The sequence below is a fragment of the Oncorhynchus mykiss genome, chromosome 9 (genome assembly GCF_057628025.1).
Source record: "Oncorhynchus mykiss isolate SJ-2025 chromosome 9, ASM5762802v1, whole genome shotgun sequence".
Lineage (NCBI taxonomy): Eukaryota > Metazoa > Chordata > Actinopteri > Salmoniformes > Salmonidae > Oncorhynchus > Oncorhynchus mykiss.
Genome location: NC_143030.1, coordinates 70,959,899 through 70,975,405, shown reverse-complemented (window position 1 = coordinate 70,975,405; position 15,507 = coordinate 70,959,899). Strand labels below are relative to the sequence as shown.

The window sequence follows — 15,507 nt, the reverse complement described above, 5'->3', positions numbered from 1 at the left end:
ACATCTATGTATTCTAGTGGGGACTTTCCTTCCCCCACCACAACATCTATGTATTCCAGAGGGGACTTTCCTTCCCCCACCACCACAACAACTATGTAATCCAGAGGGGACTTTCCTCCCCACCACCACAACAACTATGTAATCCAGAGGAGACTTTCCTTCCCCCACCACCACAACAACTATGTAATCTAGAGGGGACTTTCCTCCCCACCACCACAACATCAATGTAATCCAGAGGGGACTTTCCTTCCCCCACCACCACAACAACTATGTAATCCAGAGGGGACTTTCCTCCCCACCACCACAACATCTATGTAATCCAGAGGGGGCTTTCCTCCCCACCACCACAACATCTATGTAATCCAGAGGGGACTTTCCTTCCCACCACCACAACAACTATGTAATCCAGAGGGGGCTTTCCTCCCCACCACCACAACATCTATGTAATCCAGAGGGGACTTTCCTTCCCACCACCACAACAGCTATGTAATCCAGAGGGGACTTTCCTTCCCCCACCACCACAACATCTATGTCATCCAGAGGGGACTTTCCTCCCCACCACCATAACAACTATGTATTCCAGAGGGGACTTTCCTTCCCACGACCACAACAGTTATGTAATCCAAAGGGGACTTTCCTTCTCCCACCACCACAACATCTATGTAATCCAGAGGGGACTTTCCTTCTTCCACCACCACAACATCTATGTAATCCAGAGGGGACTTTCCTTCTCCCACCACCACAACAACTATGTCATCCAAAGGGGACTTTCCTTCTCCCACCACCACAACAACTATGTAATCCAGAGGGGACTTTCCTTCCCCCACTACCACAACATCTATGTAATCCAGAGGGGACTTTCCTCCCCACCACCACAACATCTATGTAATCCAGAGGGGACTTTCCTCCCCACCACCACAACAACTATGTAATCCAGAGGGGACTTTCCTTCTCCCACCACCACAACATCTATGTAATCCAGAGGGGACTTTCCTTCTCCCACCACCACAACATCTGTGTAATCCAGAAAGGACTTTCCTTCCCCCACCACCACAACATCTATGTAATCCAGAGGGGACTTTTCTTCCCCCACCACAACATCTATGTAAAATGGATTGAGAGATGGGACTGAGATGCTTTTCAGATGAGAGTGAAAAGATGACAAGGGCTGTGTTTTCACACAGGTCTGAGTAAAGACCGTGGTGTTGTGAACAGAGTGGAGACAAACAAGAAGACACAGAGAGAGAGGAAATATGTGTGTGTGTATCTGTGTGTTTGGTTGTACTATCCTTGTGGGGACTAGAGTCCTCACAAGGAGAGTAAAATAAGGACAATTCAGACAAGTGGGGACATTTATTCTGCGGTGGAGAAGGGAGATCTGAACTAGAGAAGGAATCAGAGACAGTGTGGTTAGTGCTCCTCCATAGAGAATAGGCCAATTCAATGGGTGGAGCTGTGTTTACACAATGGTTGTCTTCCTAAAGGCCCTTAGATTAAAACACAGCTGACATGTCAGATGCTGCATGATACAGTGAAGAATGGGGTGCATGCATGTCCCCAAAACATAACAATTACAATTCAGTTAAATATAAGGTAGCCCTGAAGTTTCAGCTGCTGGGCTTTTCTCAAGGGATGCATCGTACAGGAAATGCTAACAAACTCTCTGCTAGTCAGTGTGTAATAATGCACCACGGATTGGCTTGGAGACATATTGTGGTAGGGCTGTGGGACTCAGAACCCTTTGTGGCCTTGTACCTCAATGCCAAACCGGAACTTGGTTTTCTAGAATTGACATTACTGGATTTGTATCATATGAGGTGCTTGAGTTGAGCTGGAGCCCCGCAGATCAAATCAAATCATTTATTGGTTGCGTACACATATTTGCAGATGGTATCGCAGGTGCAGCGAAATTCTTGTGTTTCTAGTAATACCTAGCAATACAAAACGATACACACAAATCCCACAAATTTAAATTAAGAAATATCAGAACAAGCAATGTCAGAGTCCAGAATAGTCAAACCCCTTGACTTTTTCCACATTTTGTTATGTTACAGCCTTATTACAAAATGTATTACATTCTATTTTTTCCTCATCAATCTACATACACACAATACCCCATAATGACAAAGCAAAAACAGGTTTTTAGACATTTTTGTAAATGCATTACAAAAAAAATAAAAAATGAAATATCACGTTCACATAAATATTCAGACCTTTTACTCAGTACTTTGTTGAAGCACCTTGGGCAGCGATTACAGCCTTGAGTCTTCTTCGGGTACGATGCCACAAGCTTGGCACATCTGTATTTTGGGAGTTTCTCCCATTCTTCTCTGCAGATCCTCTCAAGCTCTGTCAGGTTGGATGGGGAGCATCGCAGCACAGCTATTTTCAGGTCTCTCCAGAGATGTTCGATCGGGTTCAAGTCCGGGCTCTGGCTGGGCCACTCAAGGACATTCAGATACTTGCCCCGAAGCTACTCCTGCGTTGTCTTGGCTGTGTGCTTAGAGTCGTTGTCCTGTTGGAAGGTGAACCTGGAGCAGGTTTTCATCAATGATCTCTCTGTACTTTGCTCCATTCATCTTTGCCTCAATTCTGACCAGTCTCCCAGTCCCTGCCACTGAAAAACATCCCCACAGCATGATGCCACCACCATGCTTCACCGTAGGGATGGTGCCATGTTTCCTCCAGACATGACAGGCCAAAGAAACCCATTCTCCAGCCTCTAGCCTCTCTAGCTTGTGTGACCCACAGAAGTGCAGACCTGAACAATGAGCACCCCCCCCCAACACACACACGATGAGCCGACCTGAGTCTCCCTCTGTGGCGGGCCGGCCAGGGTGTGGCCTCTCAATGGGAGTAAGCATTGTAACTGACAAGCCTGAGTCTGGGCCAGGGCAGCTACAGACACACACACACACACACACACACACACACACACACACACACACACACACACACACACACACACACACACACACAGGGGCTGGACACACACAAAGCCTCCTCTCCCATCACCTACTGTAATTACAGAGCAGGCAGACTGACTGGACCCTGCGCCTGGCACTCGCTCTGTTATTGTTTTTGACCTCACAACTTCCTCTGCTGACAGATTGGGGACTGACTGACTGGGGCTGTATGACTCCGACCACCAGCTGGGGCCAATGTTGTCATAACGTTAGCTGGAAACCAAACCGGGGACTCCATTGGAAGGTTGTAGGAAAGTTGACTGTTTGCTGGGCTAGAGCTGCATGGATCTGGCTGCATCTGGTTCCATCTGGTGTTCTTTCTGGCAGACATGCCCACCCAGCTCAGCCACCGCAGCCAGGCCTGGCTGTCACACTCAGACAGAGAGAGTGGGAGGACTGATTGATACGAGCTAAGAGAGAGAGAGAGAGAATAGATATAGAGAGAGCGAGAGAGAGGGGAAATGAGAGGAAACCTAGAAGTTGACGTTAATTGTGAAGCTGAGTAGGAGCTTATGAAACTGCATGTGAGAGAGAACTGTGTGATCCAAGATTCTTTCTTTGAGTCTCTAAAAGCCTTAAACGAAGCATAATCACTGCAGCTCTAATTGCTGTCTTGTCTGTCTGACAGAGATGGGGGGTGCTGCCATGCTCACAGTGCTGCTATCTGGGATGTGCCTGTGGACCTCCACCGCTCATGCAGGTAATTCAACAAAGGTGATGTGTGTGTGTGTTTGTATCTTTTGGTGTGCTAGCTTACATAATCACAAGTGTGTTTGTGTGTTTTTTAAAATCTTTGTGTATTTGTGTCTGTCCTTTTGTTTGTGTATCTGAGTGTAAGTGAGTGTGTTGCTGCTGCTGGGGAATCAGCTGGGTGCAGATGTGTGTGTAATGTAGATGAGAAGTGCTCTTTTCGTACTGTAGTGAAACAACAGAGACAAGGAAGTGTGGGTGTTCCTGCTTTGTCCGTGTACGAGTGATGCTGCTGAGACCCCTGACCTGTTGGCCTCAGGGAGAGAGAAACCCCTCTAAGGGAGAGAGAGAAACCCCCCTCAGGGAGAGAGAGAGAAACCCCCCTCAGGGGAGAGAGAAACCCCCCTCAGGGGAGCGAGAAACCCCCTTCAGGGAGAGAGAAACTCCCCTCAGGGAGAGAGAGAAACCCCCTCAGTGAGAGAGAGAGAAACCCCCTCAGTGAGAGAGAGAGAAACCCCCTCAGGGAGAGAGAGAAAACCCCCCCTCAGGGAGAGAGAGAGAAACCCCCCTCAGGGGGAGAGAGAAACCCCCTTCAGGGAGAGAGAGAGAAATCCCCTCAGTGAGAGAGAGAAACCCCCTCAGGGAGAGAGAGAGAAACGCCCCTCAGGGAGAGAGAGAGAGACACCCCCTTCAGGGAGAGAGAGAGAAACGCCTCTCAGGGAGAGAGAGAGAAACCCCCCTCAGGGAGAGAGAGAGAAACCCCCTCAGTGAGAGAGAGAGAGAGAGAGAGAAATCCCCTCAGTGAGAGAGAGTGAAACCCCCTCAGGGAGAGAGAGAGAAACGCCCCTCAGGGAGAGAGAGAGAGACGCCCCCCCAGGGAGAGAGAGATACCCCCCTCAGGGAGAGAGAGATACCCCTGTTAGGGAGAGAGAGAGATACTCCCCTCAGGGAGAGAGAGAGGGAAACCCCCCTCAGGAAGAGAGAGATACCCCCCTCTGGGAGAGAGAGAGATACCCCCCTCAGGGAGAGAGAGAGAGAAACCCCCCTCAGGGAGAGAGAGAGAAGCCCCACTCAGGGAGAGAGAGAGAACCCCCCCTTAGGGAGAGAGAGAGAAACCCCCCTTAGGGAGAGAGAGAGAAACCCCCCTCAGGGAGAGAGAGAGAAACCCCCCTCAGGGAGAGAGAGAGAGAAACCCCACTCAGGGAGAGAGAGAGAACCCCCCCTCGGGGAGAGAGAGAGAAACCCCACTCAGGGAGAGAGAGAAATACCCCCCTTAGGGAGAGAGATACCCCCCTCAGGGAGAGAGAGAAACGCCCCTCAGAGAGAGAGAGAGAAACCCCCCCTCAGGGAGAGAGAGAAACCCCCGTTAGGGAGAGAGAGATACCCCCCTCAGGGAGAGAGAGAAACCCCCTTCTGGGAGAGAGAGATACCCCCCCCAGGGAGAGAGAGAGAGAAACCCCCCTCTGGGAGAGAGAGATACCCCCGTTAGGGAGAGAGAGAGATACCCCCCTCAGGGAGAGAGAGAGAGAAACCCCCCTCAGGGAGAGAGAGATACCCCCGTTAGGAAGAGAGAGCGATACCCCCCTCAGGGAGAGAGAGAGAGAAACCCCCCTCTGGGAGAGAGAGAGATACCCCCCTCAGGGAGAGAGAGAGAGATACCCCCCTCAGGGAGAGAGAGAGAGATACCCCCGTTAGGGAGAGAGAGAGATACCCCCCTCAGGGAGAGAGAGAGAGATATCCCCCTCTGTGAGAGAGAGAGATACCCCCCTCAGGGAGAGAGAGAGAGAGATACCCCCCTCTGGGAGAGAGCGAGAGAGCGAAACCCCCCTCTGGGAGAGAGAGAGAGAGAGAACCCCCCCTCAGGGAGAGAGAGAGAGATACCCCTCTAGTCTCCACAGAGGTTTCTCTTTTGCTCCAGTCAGGCCCATCCTCAGGCCCAGCCCCAGGCCCAGTTCCATCCTCAGGCCCAGCCTCAGGCCCAGTTCCATCCTCAGGCCCATCCTCAGGCCCAGCCCCAGGCCCAGCTCCATCCTCAAGCCCAGCCTCAGGCCCAGCCCCAGGCCCAGCTCCATCCTCAGGCCCAGCCTCAGGCCCAGCCTCAGTTCCATCCTCAGGCTCAGGCCCAGCCTCAGGCCCAGCCCCAGGCCCAGGTCCATCCTCAGGCCCAGCCTCAGGCCCAGCCCCAGGCCCAGCTCCATCCTCAGGCCCAGTCTCAGGCCCATCCCCAGGCCCAGTCTCAGGCCCAGTCTCAGGCCCAGGTCCATCCTCAGGCCCATTCTCAGGCCCAGTCTCAGGCCCAGTCTCAGGCCCAGCTCCATCCTCAGGCCCAGCCTCAGGCCCAGCCCCAGGCCCAGCTCCATCCTCAGGCCCAGTCTCAGGCCCAGTCCCAGCTCCATCCTCAGGCCCAGCCCCAGGCTCAGCTCCATCCTCAGGCCCAGCCCCAGGCCCAGCTCCATCCTCAGGCCCAGCCCCAGGCTCAGCTCCATCAGGCCCAGCCCCAGGCCCAGCCCCAGGCCCAGTTCCATCCTCAGGCCCAGTCTCAGGCCCAGGCCCAGGTCCATCCTCAGGCCCAGCCTCAGGCCCAGCCCCAGGCCCAGCTCCATCCTCAGGTCCATCCTCAGGCCCAGCCCCAGGCCCAGCTCCATCCTCAGGCCCAGTCTCAGGCCCAGGCCCAGCTCCATCCTCAGGCCCAGCTCCATCCTCAGGCCCAGCCCCAGGCTCAGCTCCATCCTCAGGCCCAGCCCCAGGCCCAGCTCCATCCTCAGGCCCAGGCTCAGCTACATCAGGCCCAGCCCCAGGCCCAGCCCCAGGCCCAGTTCCATCCTCAGGCCCAGTCTCAGGCCCAGCTCCATCCTCAGTCTCAGGCCCAGTCTCAGGCCCAGCCCCAGGCCCAGGTCCATCCTCAGGCTCAGGCCCAGTCTCAGGCCCAGGCTCAGGCCCAGTCCCAGGCCCAGGCTCAGGCCCAGTCTCAGGCCCAGGCTCAGGCCCAGTCTCAGGCCCACCAAACCTGGACTTTCTTTCACCACTGTCTTTTATATTTTTCAGATCAGTCATCCGTGGGGTCATCATCAGAGGGTACATTTGTTTCTGTGTAATATTGTGAACCACAGTTACTCTATAGAGCTGTGTTACTGTTTATTATAAATCTGTCCTGTGCCTTTATGTTCACGTTTGTGTGCGTGCGAGCATGTGTTTTTTGCATACTTACACAGCACACACACTCAATGGTTCCCTCTCCCCCAGGCCCTGACGACAGCACCAACCTTCTGTGTACATGTGAGAACAACAAGGGGACATGTAGGAACGGCACCTGTAGAGGTGCCTACTGCTTCTACACCAAGGTGCATGGCAGAGAGGAGAGGGGCTGCTTCCATAAGGACCACTACAAGGAACAGTGTTCCACCAACTTCCTGGGACTGTATGTCCTCTGCTGCTCCAACAACCTCTGTAATGTCAACAGCTCCGCTCCACCAGACCCAGGTCAGAACACTGGAGATACATGTTGTTTAGTCTAGAACCCCCTCTCTGTAATGTCAACAGCTCCGCTCCACCAGACCCAGGTCAGAACACTGGAGATACATGTTCTTTAGTCTAGAACCCCCTCTCTGTAATGTCAACAGCTCCGCTCCACCAGACCCAGGTCAGAACACTGGAGATACATGTTGTTTAGTCTAGAACCCCCTCTCTGTAATGTCAACAGCTCCGCTCCACCAGACCCAGGTCAGAACACTGGAGATACATGTTGTTTAGTCTAGAACCCCCTCTCTGTAATGTCAACAGCTCCGCTCCACCAGACCCAGGTCAGAACACTGGAGATACATGTTGTTTTGTCTAGAACCCCCTCTCTGTAATGTCAACAGCTCCGCTCCACCAGACCCAGGTCAGAACACTGGAGATACATGTTGTTTAGTCTAGAACCCCCTCTCTGTAATGTCAGCAGCTCCGCTCCACCAGACCCAGGTCAGAACACTGGAGATACATGTTCTTTAGTCTAGAACCCCCTCTCTGTAATGTCAACAGCTCCGCTCCACCAGACCCAGGTCAGAACACTGGAGATACATGTTGTTTAGTCTAGAACCCCCTCTCTGTAATGTCAACAGCTCCGCTCCACCAGACCCAGGTCAGAACACTGGAGATACATGTTCTTTAGTCTAGAACCCCCTCTCTGTAATGTCAACAGCTCCGCTCCACCAGACCCAGGTCAGAACACTGGAGATACATGTTCTTTAGTCTAGAACCCCCTCTCTGTAATGTCAACAGCTCCGCTCCACCAGACCCAGGTCAGAACACTGGAGATACATGTTCTTTAGTCTAGAACCCCCTCTCTGTAATGTCAACAGCTCCGCTCCACCAGACCCAGGTCAGAACACTGGAGATACATGTTGTTTAGTCTAGAACCCCCTCTCTGTAATGTCAACAGCTCCGCTCCACCAGACCCAGGTCAGAACACTGGAGATACACGTTGTTTAGTCTAGAACCCCCTCTCTGTAATGTCAACAGCTCCGCTCCACCAGACCCAGGTCAGAACCCTACATCTACTCTAGAAGCCTCTCCAACAGTGTAGAACCCCTTATGGCATGTCTGGTCTCATATGAGGTCCATACTTCCCCTCTAGAATCAGGGACTGATTCAGACCCATGGCATTCTCTCGTCAGTCAGTGACTTGAATCAATCCATTAACTATCAGGCAGAAAATGATTCTATTATGGAACAAGTCTGACTAACAGGGCAGTGTCATACAGAACTCTCTGGGAGTCTGACTAACAGGCCAGTGTCATACAGAACTCTCTGGAAGTCTGACTAACAGGGCAGTGTCATACAGAACTCTCTGGGAGTCTGACTAACTGGGCAGTGTCATACAGAACTCTCTGGGAGTCTGACTAACAGGGCAGTGTCATACAGAACTCTCTGGGAGTCTGACTAACAGGGCAGTGTCATACAGAACTCTCTGGGAGTCTGACTAACAGGGCAGTGTCATACAGAACTCTCTGGGAGTCTGCCTAACAGGTCAGTGTCATACAGAACTCTCTGGGAGTCTGACTAACAGGTCAGTGTCATACAGAACTCTCTGGGAGTCTGACCAACAGGTCAGTGTCATACAGAACTCTCTGGGAGTCTGACTAACTGGGCAGTGTCATACAGAACTCTCTGGGAGTCTGACTAACAGGTCAGTGTCATACAGGCCTCTGATGCCCCCTGGTGGCTGTTGGTGGGCTTTTATATCAAAATCATCTTGTCTTTCTGCTATTCCCTTTCACTTGTATGACCCTGTGTGCGTGGACTGTCCAGCAGCTGAGCCTACGAGGGAGGGGAACGGTGTGATTCTTCTGGTGGCTGTCCCCCTGCTGCTGCTGCTGATCCTCGCTGTGTGTGTGTGTGGCCTGGTGTCGTGGCTCTGCTCCAGATCACATCACCACAGGCTTGGCTACAACAAGGACCATGACGTCACCATGCTCAATGTCCCCAGTGGGGCAGACCCCACCTATGGGGTAAGAATGGAATTTTATGAAATTGAATTGAATTGTATTGATACACAAGAGGACATTTAGATGTCACAGAATCAGTACCAAGATCACTGCCCCTTTAGCAATAATATTGGTACTTAAAGTATATTATGAAATTGCTACATGACAACAAGTGGCAGGGGACTGTGATCCTTGATGTGTGTGACTGTCTGTGTCTGCAGGATGTCTTTGATGAGTTCTGTACCTCAGGCAGTGGGACTGGTCTGCCATACCTGGTACAGAGGACCATGGCACGACAGATCTCTCTGGTCGAGTGCATCGGTAAAATACTCTTCTTCATTCTCACTCTCTCCTTTATGTCTCTCAGTGCCTTACTCAAACTCACTAGTTTATGTACCAGTATGTTATGGAGTTCATGTACCAATAAGTTATGGAGTTTATGTACCAATATGTTATGGAGTTCATGTACCAATATGTTATGGAGTTCATGTACCCTTTGGGTTCATTTCCAGTCTTACTAGTGTGATGACATCATTATACCAACCCACTCCATCTCTGCTGTGTGCCTGTTCCTCTGTCCCTCTCTCTACCCAGGTAAGGGCAGGTATGGAGAGGTGTGGAGAGGCACCTGGATGGGAGAGAGTGTTGCCGTGAAGATCTTCTCCTCCAGGGATGAGCAGTCTTGGTTCAGGGAGACAGAGATTTACAACACTGTACAGCTCAGACATGACAACATCCTGGGTGAGTCAGCGTAATCCTGTTAGTTCACTTTTAGAACAATTCCTACATTTCTACCAATTCCCCTGGAATCAAAATAGTGTTTGTTTCCTTTCAATGACTTCTGGTACACTTGATTTAGCTTGCCTGGCCTGGTCTTGCCTGGCCTGGTCTGGTCTTGCCTGGCCTGGCCTGGTCTGGTCTGGCCTGGCCTGGCCTGGCCTGGTCTGGCCTGGCCTGGTCTGGTCTGGTCTGGCCTGGCCTGGCCTGGTCTGGCCTGGTCTGACGATCACAATACCTTCTGTCTTCTCTCCCCCCAGGCTTCATAGCATCTGACATGACGTCTCAGAACTCCACTACTCAGCTGTGGCTGATCACCCACTTCCACCAGCTGGGTAGTCTCTACGACTTCCTCCAGTACAGCAGCCTGGACCCAGAGGGCTGCCTAAGGATGTGCCTGTCTGTAGCCTGTGGTCTGGTCCACCTTCACACAGAGATACTCAGCTGCCAGGGAAAACCCGCCATCGCCCACCGAGACCTGAAGAGCCGAAACATCCTGGTCAAGATGAACGGACAGTGCTGCATCGCTGACCTGGGTGAGAGGAGGATGAGGTGGGAGGAAAGGAGAGGGAGAGAGGGCTAGAGGAGAGAGGGCTAGAGGAGAGAGGGCTGAAGGAGAGAGGGCTAGAGGAGAGAGGGATAGAGGAGAGAGGGATAGAGGAGAGAAGGCTAGAGGAGAGAGGGCTGAAGGAGAGAGGGCTAGAGGAGAGAGGGATAGAGGAGAGAGGGCTGAAGGAGAGAGGGATAGAGGAGAGAGAGATAGAGGGCTGAAGGAGAGAGGGGTAGAGGAGAGAGGGGTAGAGGAGAGAGGGGTAGAGGAGAGAGGGCTAGAGGAGAGAGGGCTAGAGGAGAGAGGGCTAGAGGAGAGAGGGATAGAGGAGAGAGGGATAGAGGAGAGAGGGATAGAGGAGAGAGAGATAGAGGGCTGAAGGAGAGAGGGGTAGAGGAGAGAGGGCTAGAGGAGAGAGGGCTAGAGGAGAGAGGGATAGAGGAGAGAGGGATAGAGGAGAGAGGGCTGAAGGAGAGAGGGCTGAAAGAGAGAGGGCTAAAGGAGAGAGGGCTGAAAGAGAGAGGGCTAGAGGAGAGAGGGCTGAAGGAGAGAGGGATAGAGGAGAGAGGGCTGAAGGAGAGAGGGATAGAGGAGAGAGGGATAGAGGATAGAGGGCTGAAGGAGAGAGGGATAGAGGAGAGAGGGCTGAAGGAGAGAGGGATAGAGGAGAGAGGGATAGAGGAGAGAGGGCTGAAGGAGAGAGGGCTGAAGGAGAGAGGGCTAGAGGAGAGAGGGCTAGAGGAGAGAGGGATAGAGGAGAGAGGGCTGAAAGAGAGAGGGATAAAGGAGAGAGGGATAGAGGAGAGAGGGCTGAAGGAGAGAGGAGAGAGGGCTGAAAGAGAGAGAGATAGAGGAGAGAGGGCTAGAGGAGAGAGGGCTAGAGGAGAGAGGGATAGAGGAGAGAGGGCTGAAGGAGAGAGGGATAGAGGAGAGAGGGCTGAAGGAGCGAGGGCTAGAGGAGAGAGGGCTGAAGGAGAGAGGGATAGAGGAGAGAGGGCTGAAGGAGAGAGGGATAGAGGAGTGAGGGCTGAAGGAGAGAGGGATAGAGGAGAGAGGGATAGAGGAGAGAGGGCTGAAGGAGAGAGGGATAGAGGAGATAGGGATAGAGGAGAGAGGGCTGAAGGATAGAGGATAGAGGGCTGAAGGAGAGAGGGCTAGAGGAGAAAGGGCTGATGGAGAGAGGGCTAGAGGAGAGAGTGCTAGAGGAGAGAGGGCTGAAGGAGAGAGGGCTAGAGGAGAGAGGGCTTAAGGATAGATGATAGAGGGCTGAAGGGGAGAGGGCTAGAGGAGAGAGGGCTAGAGGAGAGAGGGCTGAAGGGGAGAGGGCTAGAGGAGAGAGGGCTGAAGGATAGAGGGCTAGAGGAGAGAGGGCTGAAGGAGAGAGGGCTGATGGAGAGAGGGCTAGAGGAGAGAGGGCTGAAGGAGAGAGGGCTAGAGGAGAGAGGGCTGAAGGAGAGAGGGATAGAGGAGAGAGGGCTAGAGGAGAGAGGGCTAGAGGAGAGAGGGATAGAGGAGAGAGGGATAGAGGAGAGAGGGATAGAGGAGAGAGAGATAGAGGGCTGAAGGAGAGAGGGGTAGAGGAGAGAGGGCTAGAGGAGAGAGGGCTAGAGGAGAGAGGGATAGAGGAGAGAGGGATAGAGGAGAGAGGGCTGAAGGAGAGAGGGCTGAAAGAGAGAGGGCTAAAGGAGAGAGGGCTGAAAGAGAGAGGGCTAGAGGAGAGAGGGCTGAAGGAGAGAGGGATAGAGGAGAGAGGGCTGAAGGAGAGAGGGATAGAGGAGAGAGGGATAGAGGATAGAGGGCTGAAGGAGAGAGGGATAGAGGAGAGAGGGCTGAAGGAGAGAGGGATAGAGGAGAGAGGGATAGAGGAGAGAGGGCTGAAGGAGAGAGGGCTGAAGGAGAGAGGGCTAGAGGAGAGAGGGCTAGAGGAGAGAGGGATAGAGGAGAGAGGGCTGAAAGAGAGAGGGATAAAGGAGAGAGGGATAGAGGAGAGAGGGCTGAAGGAGAGAGGAGAGAGGGCTGAAAGAGAGAGAGATAGAGGAGAGAGGGCTAGAGGAGAGAGGGCTAGAGGAGAGAGGGATAGAGGAGAGAGGGCTGAAGGAGAGAGGGATAGAGGAGAGAGGGCTGAAGGAGCGAGGGCTAGAGGAGAGAGGGCTGAAGGAGAGAGGGATAGAGGAGAGAGGGCTGAAGGAGAGAGGGATAGAGGAGTGAGGGCTGAAGGAGAGAGGGATAGAGGAGAGAGGGATAGAGGAGAGAGGGCTGAAGGAGAGAGGGATAGAGGAGATAGGGATAGAGGAGAGAGGGCTGAAGGATAGAGGATAGAGGGCTGAAGGAGAGAGGGCTAGAGGAGAAAGGGCTGATGGAGAGAGGGCTAGAGGAGAGAGTGCTAGAGGAGAGAGGGCTGAAGGAGAGAGGGCTAGAGGAGAGAGGGCTTAAGGATAGATGATAGAGGGCTGAAGGGGAGAGGGCTAGAGGAGAGAGGGCTAGAGGAGAGAGGGCTGAAGGGGAGAGGGCTAGAGGAGAGAGGGCTGAAGGATAGAGGGCTAGAGGAGAGAGGGCTGAAGGAGAGAGGGCTGATGGAGAGAGGGCTAGAGGAGAGAGGGCTGAAGGAGAGAGGGCTAGAGGAGAGAGGGCTGAAGGAGAGATGGCTAGAGGAGAGAGGGATATAATAGAGAGGGCTGAAGGAGAGAGTGATAGAGGAGAGAGGGATAGAGGAGAGAGGGCTGAAGGATAGAGGATAGAGGGCTGAAGGAGAGAGGGCTAGAGGAGAGAGGGCTGATGGAGAGAGGGCTAGAGGAGAGAGGGATAGAGGAGAGAGGGTTAGAGGATAGAGGGCTGAAGGAGAGAGGGCTGAAGGATAGAGGGCTGAAGGGGAGAGGGCTAGAGGGGAGAGGGCTGAAAGAGAGAGGGCTAGAGGAGAGAGGGCTGAAGGAGAGAGGACTAGAGGGGAGAGGGCTGAAAGAGAGAGGGCTAGAGGAGAGAGGGCTGAAGGATAGATGATAGAGGGCTGAAAGGGAGAGGGCTAGAGGAGAGAGGGCTAGAGGAGAGAGGGCTGAAGGAGAGAGGGCTAGAGGAGAGAGGGCTGAAGGATAGAGGGCTAGAGGAGAGAGGGCTGAAGGAGAGAGGGCTAGAGGAGAGAGGGCTGAAGGAGAGATGGCTAGAGGAGAGAGGGCTAGAGGAGAGAGGGCTGAAGGAGAGAGGGCTAGAGGAGAGAGGGCTAGAGGAGAGAGGGCTAGAGGAGAGATGGCTAGAGGAGAGAGGGCTGAAGGAGAGAGGGCTAGAGGAGAGAGGGCTAGAGGAGAGAGGGCTAGAGGAGAGAGGGCTAGAGGAGAGAGGGCTGAAGGAGAGAGGGCTAGAGGAGAGAGGGCTAGAGGAGAGAGGGCTAGAGGAGAGAGGGCTAGAGGAGAGAGGGCTGAAGGAGAGAGGGCTAGAATAGAGAGGGCTGAAGGAGAGAGGGCTAAAGGAGAGAGGGCTAGAGGAGAGAGGGCTAGAGGAGAGAGGGCTGAAGGAGAGAGGGCTAGAGGAGAGAGGGCTGAAGGAGAGAGGGCTAGAATAGAGAGGGCTGAAGGAGAGAGGGCTAAAGGATAGAGGGCTAGAGGAGAGAGGGCTGAAGGGGAGAGGGCTAGAATAGAGAGGGCTGAAGGAGAGAGGGCTAGAATAGAGAGGGCTGAAGGAGAGAGGGATAGAGGAGAGAGGGCTGAAGGAGAGAGGGCTAGAGGAGAGAGGGCTAGAGGAAAGAGGGCTGAAAGATAGAGGGCTAGAGGAGAGAGGGCTGAAGGGGAGAGGGCTGAAGGAGAGAGGGCTGATGGAGCGAGGGCTAGAGGAGAGAGGGCTAGAGGAGAGAGGGCTGAAGGAGAGAGGGCTAGAGGAGAGAGGGCTGAAGGAGAGATGGCTAGATGAGAGAGGGCTAGAGGAGAGAGGGCTGAAGGAGAGAGGGCTAGAGGAGAGAGGGCTAGAGGAGAGAGGGCTAGAGGAGAGATGGCTAGAGGAGAGAGGGCTGAAGGAGAGAGGGCTAGAATAGAGAGGGCTGAAGGAGAGAGGGCTAGAGGAGAGAGGGCTGAAGGAGAGAGGGCTAGAGGAGAGATGGCTTGAGGAGAGAGGGCTGAAGGAGAGAGGGCTAGAGGAGAGATGGCTAGAGGAGAGAGGGCTGAAGGATAGAGGGCTAGAATAGAGAGGGCTGAAGGAGAGAGGGCTAGAATAGAGAGGGCTGAAGGAGAGAGGGCTAGAGGAGAGAGGGCTGAAGGAGAGATGGCTAGAGGAGAGATGGCTAGAGGAGAGAGGGCTAGAGGAGAGAGGGCTGAAGGAGAGAGGGCTAGAGGAGAGAGGGCTGAAGGAGAGAGAGCTAGATGAGAGAGGGCTGAAGGAGAGAGGGCTAGAGGAGAGAGGGCTAGAGGAGAGAGGGCTAAAGGAGAGAGGGCTAGAGGAGAGAGGGCTAGAGGAGAGAGGGCTGAAGGAGAGAGGGCTAGAGGAGAGATGGCTAGAGGAGAGAGGGCTGAAGGAGAGAGGGCTAGAGGAGAGATGGCTAGAGGAGAGAGGGCTGAAGGAGAGAGGGCTAGAATAGATAGGGCTGAAGGAGAGAGGGCTGAAGGAGAGAGGGCTGAAGGAGAGAGGGATAGAGGAGAGAGGGCTGAAGGAGAGAGGGCTAGAGGAGAGAGGGCTGAAGGAGAGAGGGCTGAAGGAGAGGGGGCTAGAGGAGAGAGGGCTGAAGGAGAGAGGGCTGAAGGAGAGAGGGCTGAAGGAGAGAGGGCTGAAGGAGAGAGGGCTAGAGGAGAGATGGCTAGAGGAGAGAGGGCTGAAGGAGAGAGGGCTAGAGGAGAGATGGCTAGAAGAGAGAGGGCTGAAGGAGAGAGGGCTAGAATAGATAGGGCTGAAGGAGAGAGGGCTGAAGGAGAGAGGGCTAGAATAGAGAGGGCTGAAGGAGAGAGGGCTAGAGGAGAGAGTCCTGAAGGAGAGATGGCTAGAGGAGAGAGGGCTGAAGGAGAGAGGGCTAAAGGAGAGAGGGCTGAAGGAGAGAGGGCTAGAGGAGAGAGGACTGAAGGAGAGAGGGCTGAAGGAGAGGGGG

At 53.7% G+C, this 15,507-nt stretch overlaps 2 protein-coding genes across 9 annotated transcripts in view; both read left to right on the top strand.

The window, feature by feature from the left end:
* Positions 1-15,507, top strand: part of LOC110532700 (activin receptor type-1-like) — a 34,459-nt gene that overhangs the window by 7,063 nt on the left and 11,889 nt on the right. For 2 of the 8 annotated variants that reach the window (XM_036988719.2, XM_036988720.2), the window contains exons 2-8: positions 3,595-3,666; positions 6,702-6,731; positions 6,900-7,136; positions 8,946-9,145; positions 9,343-9,442; positions 9,716-9,862; positions 10,159-10,434. In XM_036988719.2, the coding sequence (XP_036844614.2) occupies positions 3,597-3,666; positions 6,702-6,731; positions 6,900-7,136; positions 8,946-9,145; positions 9,343-9,442; positions 9,716-9,862; positions 10,159-10,434 (1,060 nt within the window). In that variant the 5' untranslated portion in view covers positions 3,595-3,596. The remainder of the gene's footprint in view (positions 1-3,594; positions 3,667-6,701; positions 6,732-6,899; positions 7,137-8,945; positions 9,146-9,342; positions 9,443-9,715; positions 9,863-10,158; positions 10,435-15,507) is intronic. The other 6 variants (XM_036988721.2, XM_090185220.1, XM_036988724.2 and 3 more) reach the window with 3 other exon arrangements.
* Positions 5,567-6,697, top strand: LOC149981322 (uncharacterized; the record flags this gene model as incomplete). Its single annotated transcript, XM_090185642.1, has 1 exon — positions 5,567-6,697. A coding segment is annotated over one exon (1,131 nt), but the record flags the coding sequence as incomplete, so codon positions are not given.